The 8,909-nt window shown below is 45.1% G+C and overlaps 1 protein-coding gene across 1 annotated transcript in view; it reads right to left on the reverse strand.

Annotated features, from left to right (window-relative positions):
• Positions 1-276: 276 nt before the first annotated feature.
• The window catches only part of gpc5c (glypican 5c), a 117,709-nt gene continuing 109,076 nt past the window's right edge, over positions 277-8,909 (reverse strand). Inside the window, exons 8-11 of the mRNA XM_030773475.1 lie at positions 2,353-2,475; positions 1,841-1,912; positions 484-577; positions 277-299 (exon numbers count right to left, since the gene is read on the reverse strand). Coding sequence (XP_030629335.1) covers positions 277-299; positions 484-577; positions 1,841-1,912; positions 2,353-2,475 — 312 coding nt within the window. The remainder of the gene's footprint in view (positions 300-483; positions 578-1,840; positions 1,913-2,352; positions 2,476-8,909) is intronic.

Below are 8,909 nucleotides of genomic sequence, written 5' to 3' on the forward strand. Positions count from 1 at the left end.
TGAAGAATGACACGCCTCCTTGCTTACAGACCCTACCACTGATGTAAGTGAAAGGGAATTTTTGTAAATTTCAGGCCAGCGGGAGCAAACAGGCCCTTACAAAGAGCCACTGAAGCTCGTCTTGTTCCAAAACGTTCTCTGTACACACACATTTATCCATGTCTTTGACAGCGTGTTGGCTTTGCTGGGAGAAGGCAACACCTGTCTTACTTGTCTTACTCATGAGGAGAGGGACAGAGTGTGGTCTAATGTTTTTTACTGATTTCACACGTTCCATCAGTGGTGGATATGTGTTAGACCTGAAAGAGACACACAGTCTCACTCTCAGATGTGTCAGAAAAAAAAACAGACTCACTCCTTTTGTGGGGTTTTTTTTCACATCCTATCTTTTTCCTCTCTCTCTCTCCTCACTCTCCCTTTTTCCCTCCATCCCCCTCTCTCTGTCTTTTTCTTTCTGTCTCTTTCCTCAAAGCAGATCGTTACCATCCGAATCATCAGTGTCTTCTCTGTCCCTGCCCCCTGCTCTCTGCCTGGAGGAGATGGAGGAGACACTGCTCTCCCAGGTCTCTGAACTGGTCTGATGCACATCAGAGTGAGGAGCACAGGACTAGTTCTGGTTCTGGTTCCATGAACAGCACAAACATATTCAAACCTGGCCCACAAAGCTTTTCATCAGCACAGCACAGAGATCCCCAGCCACACAGCTGTTCACCAATCAGCAGTGTCCAACATGTACAGGCACTGAACTGTTCCCCAGTGAGCAGTGTCCAACATGTACAGGCACTGAACTGTTCCCCAGTGAGCAGTGTCCAACACATACAGGCACTGAACTGTTCCCCAGTGAGCAGTGTCCAACACATACAGGCACTGAACTGTTCCCCAGTGAGCAGTGTCCAACACATACAGGCACTGAACTGTTCCCCAGTGAGCAGCGTCCAACACATACAGGCACTGAACTGTTCCCCAGTGAGCAGCGTCCAACACATACAGGCACTGAACTGTTCCCCAGTGAGCAGCGTCCAACACATACAGGCACTGAACTGTTCCCCAGTGAGCAGTGTCCAACACATACAGGCACTGAACTGTTCCCCAGTGAGCAGCATCCAACACATACAGGCACTGAACTGTTCCCCAGTGAGCAGTGTCCAATACATACAGGCACTGAACTGTTCCCCAGTGAGCAGCATCCAACACATACAGGCACTGAACTGTTCCCCAGTGAGCAGTGTCCAACATGCACAGGCACTGAGCTGAACCTAAACAGTTTCTACAGAGTCACTGTTCCAAATGTCAGGGTTGGGGGGACAGATGCCTTGGGTGACAATCGGTGCGAATGAGATGAGGTCACCTCTGTCTCTGTCTCTGTATGTCTGTCTCTCTGTCTCTCTCTCTGTCTTTCTCTCTTACTTTGATGTGCTTGTCCCTGAAGCGCTGGCCTGACTCGCTGGGGAAAATGAAATGCTTCAGTCAACGGAATAGGCGCCAAAGGGCAGGGGAGTGGGCTCTGCTGAGAAAAGAGCCGGGATTGGTTTACAGACACGACGGACAACTACTGTATGACTGGGCTGTTTATGAGGGAGAGAGAGAAAAGAACAGAAGAGAGGGACTCTGTGATAAATCGAGGGCTGGTAGGGGAGGGGTCTTTAGGGCTATGGTAGAGGTTTACCCTTCAGAACCTGATTAATTGCAAACGGAGACAAATTCACCTCAGTACTCAGTACACGTCGACCGTGGGTCATTCCAGGGAATACAACCGTGGATGACGAAAGAAAGAAAACTGAAAGGAAATTCAAGCCTCAGCAGAGTTAACAGGACTAAGGCCAGCCAGTCTTGGTGTTACCCCATTAATGACTCTACGATCACTGTAGTAGTATTCTGGCGTGGAGAATTCTGAGTACTGGAACAGAGAATTCTGAACAACCCACAGGAGACAATTAAACTCTGACTGCTCATACAGTTGTTCAAATATCTGGTGTTTCACAGCAGTTTTTGTCAAATAAACGCCCACAGCACAGACCTGGGATCAGCATCGCCCTCTTTCACAAGCGCTGTGAATAGTACTTTACCGTTGGCTGTGCTTCTCTCTCAAATGCTTCTCATCATGTTCCAAAACACACGGGACGAGATTCGTGCGAAACTATTTACCAATAATCTGTCTTTTTGAACGTCAGCCCTCATAATACCGCGGCGGAGCAGGTTTTGGTGCGTTGCTAAGTCGTTGCTAGGAGATGATAACGTTTGACTCCTGTAATTCAGGCAGATTAGAGAGCGACAGGGTAGGCTGTGTTTTGCGAGTCCTCGCGGCGTGTTGAGAGACAGGCTTTAAAGAAGACACTCACGGGTTCGGCTAACGCTCTCTCCGGATCCCTGGCACCCGTCCTCGTCATCACATTCTCCGCTGCCCTCCGCCACGCCGCTGCCCGCGTCTACCCACGATTCCCTGTGCCCCAGGCCGGGCATGCTCTCCTGCATCTCCTGAAAGGAGACAGTCAGTTACCATGGTAAAATAAACAAACAAACAAACGAATAAAAAAAAAATTAAAATAGAAATACACTGTTCAGAGACAGTCTGAGACCAGATTAATGGAACAAAACTTTAGTTAGTACATCATCTAATAATCAGTTTCTGAGTTTTAATTTAATTTAAATTAATTTGTTACAATTTATATAGAGACTGAACACACACCACTGACAAGAATGTGATAAATTTGAGGTAATGGTATAAAATAATGCCCTGGTTCATTGTGAAAAACAGTAAAAAGGCACTGACATAGACGGTAGTGGTATCCTGCCGTAGTGGACTGTGTAATGAACTACTCAATCATAAACAAGTCTTCTCTAAAAAAAAAAACTACAATAAAGAAACAAAAGAAAAAAAAAAAACATTAACTGCAAATATTATAAAATGACACAGAGAAAGAAGTCTGATTAAAAAAGAAAAAAAACAGGCACCTCATAAAACTGTTGCAAACAATAACTGAAAAAAGCCATAAACATTTTCAAGTACTTTTTGGAATATAAATGTATTTCACACAAAGACTCAGACACACACACACACACACACACGCACGCACACACACAAACACACACTAAGTCTTTAATACATCTTTAACATCCCTAGTGAGGCTTTCTAAGCCTAAAACACACATACAAACACACACAGACTCTTATCTAGACTCCTAACCCTCAAAGACAACAACACGTACAAACTTAACCCTTAACCCTAATGACCCTGAATATGACCCTCACTGTGTGTCTCACAATCAGACACACCAGAGGTGTCCTCTCTCACACCCACAGCTCCCCCTCCCCTACCCCCCCCCCCCCCCCCCCCCCCCCCCCCCCCCGCTCGGCTGGCATGGCGGGGCAGGGCAGGGCAGGGCACACGTGGTGGCACGTGTCGGGTGGCACAGCATGGCGTTGGCGTATTTCCAGTGGAGGACGCTGCGTTAAACTCTGTCTGTGATGAAGCAACGATGACACCCTTCATCACAGTGTTTTCACTGACACATCAATCATTACATATGTCAGCAAGAGCCTCAAAACACAGAGCTCCACACGGACGCGTGTGCACGTGTTTGTGAGTGTGTGCGGGTGTGTGTACGTGTGTGTGTTTGTGAGTGTGTGCGTGTGTGTGTGTATGTGTGTGTGTGTGTGTGTGTGTGATGTGTGTGTGCACGTGTGTTCTGAGCGTGTGTGCGTTTGTGTGTGTGTGTGTGTGTGATGTGTGTGTGCACGTGTGTTCTGAGCGTGTGTGCGTTTGTGTGTGTGTGTGTCTGTCTGTTTGAAATAGGTGACTGACCATGACAAACTAAACAGACAGATAAGAAGGAGAAGAGGAGGAACTGAAAGGTCTTTGGAGATTAACGAGAGACAGAACCTGTGTTAAATCAAAACAACCAGTCACCCGAGTCATCTGACTTGTTTCTTTCACCTCAACCCCCCCCCCCCCGCTTTTAATTCTTAAATACAAAAAAAAAAAAATGTGAGGAGACTATGATGAATTGAGATATGAAATATTTTTAGCATTAGCATGTGTGTCACTGAACTGATGAATACCCTCCAACAGAAAGAAGGAAACAACGCCTAATGCTGCGCCCTGGTTTCCATAGCGATGTGTCCCATAGCCGTTTGTTTTCCAAACACAGACAGGCTATGACACGGAGCTCCTCTCAACCTCCTCAAGGTGGCACAGGGATGAAGAGAACAGGAGCTTAGAGTCTTCTCCTCCAAAACAAACCAAAAAAAAAAAACAAAACAGTGTTATCTTTAACAAAATTCGCCAAATTATAAAGAGAGAGAGAGAGCAAGAAAGAGAGAGAGAGAGAGAGAGAGAGCGAGAGAGAGCGAGAGAGAGAGAGAAAGAGAATGCAGGTTTGACCTTGAGAGAAAGGGTCTCCTGTCAGGAATGCAGCTGTCAGATCCTCCCCTCCTGTCTTTGTGCATGGAAATGCTTGAGATGGAGTCCTGGCTAATTAGCATGACTGGGCTGAATGGTGTTTGATTTAATTCACTACTCTGGCCTACTGTGTGCAGCCATTAGATCAGGTGTCCCGCTGTGTCAGACAGAGCAGTGTACTTAGCAGTCCGACGCCTGGCTTTAGCTAATCACTGCATCCATTTGAATCTGCCCCTTGGTTCAGCTTGTCTGAAACAAACCTCGGAGAAAAGCTAGGAATATCTGCACGCACGCACACACACACGCACGCACACACACACACACACACACACACACACACACACACACACAGATTTATACATGGACACATATACAGTAACCCCAACACCACGACACACACACACACACACGCGCACACAGATTTATACATGGACACATATACAGTAACCGCAACACCACGACACACACACACACTTGTGGCACACACACACACACACAGATACACATGCACAGACAAAGACAAACACACACATATTGTCCTGTGGAGAGTGTTTTTCATGCAGAAACAAATTCTCTCTCTGTTTCTCTCGCTCTCTCTCTCTCTCTCTCTCTCTCTCTCTCTCTCTTTCTTTCTCTCCCTAGGCTGAGTTTTATTCCAGTAAACTTCTCGTACGTGGTAGACAGATGAGATGTGTGTGCGTGTGTGATGAAGACGGCCCTTGAAGACGGCCCTTGACGGCCCGGTCAGATTCGTGACCTTCTGACCCCGAGCTCACAGCGACCTCCACACCGGTAAATCAGCGTAACGGAAAGCAGACAGGCGGAGTTAGGAGCAGGGAATATGGGAGAGGGAGTAGGAAAAAGACAGGTTTAGACGGACAGGCAGGGGATACATGGAGACGAGTTATGGAGACTTCATTGGCAGATACACACAAATTCATACATACGCGCACACACACACACACACACACACACACACACACACACACACACACACAGTCACCTTTTTCTTTCTCTCACATAACTGCTCTCACATCTCTCTCTCTCTCTCTCTCTCACACACACACACACACACACACAGAGAGAGAGAAACCACACACAGAGACTAAGCATATTTGGTGAGGTCCAGGAGACACTAATCAAACTTTTTTTTTCTCTTGCTTCTGTCCCTCAGTTATTATATTTTCCATCAGAGCTCAAATGTTGTCTTTTCATAACACATTTCTCCTCACCTCACACCACCTAACTCAAACCTGTCCTGAGACAGGTCCAATTCTCTCTCTCCCCCCCCTTTTCCTCCTCTCTCTCTCTCTCTCTCTCTCTCTCTCTCTCTCTCTCTCTCTCTCTCTCACACTCTTTCTCCCCCCTTTTCCTCCTCTCTCTCTCTTTCTCTCTTCCCCCCTTTCCTGCTCTCTCTCTCTCTCACTCTCTCGCTCTCTCTCCCTCCCGCTCTCTCTCTCTCTCTCACTCTCTATCTCTCTCTCCCTCCCTCTCTGTCTCTCCCTCTCTCACTCTCTCTATCTCTCTCTCTCTCTCCCTCTCTCTCTGTCTATCTCTCTCTCTCACACACACTCTCTCTCCCCCCTTTCCTGCTCTCTCTCTCTCTCTCTTCCCCCCTTTCCTGCTCTCTCTCTCTCTCTTTCTCTTCCTCCCTCTATCTCTCTCTCTCACTCTCTATCTCTCTCTCCCTCCCTCTCTCTCTCTCACTCTCTCTCCTTCTCTCTCCTTCTCTCTCTCTCTCTCTCTCTCTCTCCTTCTCCATTCACATACACTTTTGTTATCCTTTTCTTCTGTACACTACATATACTAATACTAAACTCAAGCCTTTTTTTTCTGGAATAATCCAGAGGAAATGAGCATCTGATGGTGTGTCGTGTGTAGTGGGGCAGCTCCAGTCTGTTGCGAGTCTTTCTGAGTTTTAGGGACTGGGTTTCATTGACCATTAAAGGCTTCAGTGGGTCCAGATCCGTCACACAAAACAGCCGTTCAGTCACGCTCAGTTCAACCCCCCCACCCATTCTGTCGGACAGCGGTTGTCACGGATACTGGCCCAGTGCAACGGTGCATATGGATTGTTTGTCATAAGCCAAAAATAAATAATTAAATAAAACAAAATAAAATTGATTGACACCCAACCCGATAGAGAGATGTATAACACATTGTTATGTGCAACTTATCAATCAAAAAGTGGGTGGAATACAATAGAACAGAATAAAATAGACACCCTGTTGTAAAAATATCTGGATCAGTTGAGTTAGCATCCCGTGCTACTGTTGACTGCTGTTAAGAACAGGTTCACAGTATGGCCATAGCATGAACATAATACAATGACAGTGTCGCTGAACACTATGTGTTGTAGCCATTTTGTGAATTAATAACTTTGTGTTATGTAAATATATCTGAATGCTAATATTATTTATGCACCTATGTACCTGTTTGTGCTAAAGTGGAAAAATGACATTCTAGAGGATAGTTTATGCTTGTATTTACGGTAGAGCCAGGGCACACATACGTCACCGAGGGAAAAACCCGGGAGAATGGAATTGGAACTTGGTTTGGTAAATGCGGATTGAGTGACAGTGGTTGAAAACGATTTTTTGACCACTTTTGATTCACTTCGTGTCGCTTCACATTACAAATCTAAGTTATTTTCGTTTTCTTTTATGTGTTATTGGAATTATCAAGTCTTTTTGGTTGACATCTTTTGTGCCAATAAATGGAATTTCATTGATTTAAAGAAGGACTCGAAAGTGCGTTGAAAACAGCTACCTGCTCATTCATTCCACGGTCTTAACTTGGAAATTCGAAAACATTGAAAGGCCGATACGCTATGGATACATAAACAATATACATGTGTTCTCTCTCTCTCTCTCTCTCTCTCACTCAAACACACACACACACACACACAAACACACAGCTATTATATAAACACGCTTTTTATTGAAATAGATGACTGTAAAAACAGACTGGAATGTTCTACATTAAGTTTGACTTCAGATGGCTTTGGAATCATGGCAGCATGGTTCTCTCTCGCTCACTCTTTCTCTCTCTCTCTGTCTCTCTCTCTCTCCTTCTCTCCCTGTCTCTTTCTCTCTCTTTCTCTCTCTCTCTCTCTCTCTCAGTGGCTGCATTGAGAACATGCTATCCAGAGCTATCAATAGGAATGACATGGAGTGTGGTGATGACATAATTCACGTCCATGTTGCCGGGTTGCCAAGTCCTCTCTCTCTGTGACAGCGGCAGTCATAAGTCATTGAGACGAGAGGGTTAAAGGTTATGTATGAGTGTAAGAACCTAAAGGACAAACACACACACACACACTCTTTCTTTCTCTAGACCTCTACAGACTTTGCACAGCAATAAACATTCACAAGCTGTCTGCCACTGTCATAAATACAGTCACACAAACTGGTGCCTTTACTTTAAATTTGACCTTCATCATGTAAGTTAAGCATTTATCAAAGTGAGGAAGAAGAAGAAGATAATGATAATGATAATGATGATGATGATGATGATGATGACATTATATGATGTGATATAATAACGTTCTACAGAATGACACATTTTAAAGACAACACACTAATAAACAAATTAAAAATAAAATGATGGGCTATGCAAAATACCCCCAAAAATGCAGACAGATGTGTATTATTAAAACTCCGACAACTCGCCAACAAACAAACAAACAAACGATCAAAGAATCAAATTATCTGAACTCTCAGCCGAAGGTCAGACGTGACACTCCAGCCGCACGCGTATAATCACCACACAGCAGTTTCCAGGACTCATTCCCACATTATGTTCATCCTAAGACAATTATCAGCCTCATAGTTTGGCACAGAAAAAACACACCAGAGCAATTTTCTCGTCCTCCCCGAAGAACCAGACCCCTCGGCGGGCCTCAAGATAAGCCCATTAACCTTTCATTATGCAAATAAGACCAAAAAAAAAAATGAATTGGCTGATTCAATCAAATATACATGAGTGAGCACAATACGATATTGCACGATGACATTGTTCACGTGTACCAGTGGGGAATCCCGTTCTCTTACGGAACACAGATTGACGGATGCTTGGGGAAAACACAGTTGGACCCAGTCGTCCTTAAAGCTGGTGAACCTGGCTTGGGACAGAGAACTGATTAGAGACAGGCGTCTTTGACACTTTAAGCTTAGTTAAAGTTCATGAGTCCATTATACGTCTCACAGTGTGTGTGTGTGTGTGTGTGTGTCTGTGTGTGTGTGTGTCTGGTAAACTGTTAAAGGAGAGAAGTGGTAAAGAAGAGAACTGGTAGAGGAGAGAACTGGTAGAGGAGAGAACTGGTAGAGAGGAGAAATGGTAGAGGAGAGAACTGGTAGAGAAGAGAACTGGTAGAAAAGAGTACTGGTAGAGAAGAGAACTGCTAGGGAAGAGAACTGGTAGAGGAGAGAACTGGTAAAGGAGAGAACTGGTAGAGAAGAGAACTGGTAAAGAAGAGAAATGGTAGAGAAGAGAACTGGTAGAGAAGAGA

This window comes from Chanos chanos, chromosome 5, assembly GCF_902362185.1.
Source record: "Chanos chanos chromosome 5, fChaCha1.1, whole genome shotgun sequence".
Classification (NCBI taxonomy): Eukaryota; Metazoa; Chordata; class Actinopteri; order Gonorynchiformes; family Chanidae; genus Chanos; species Chanos chanos.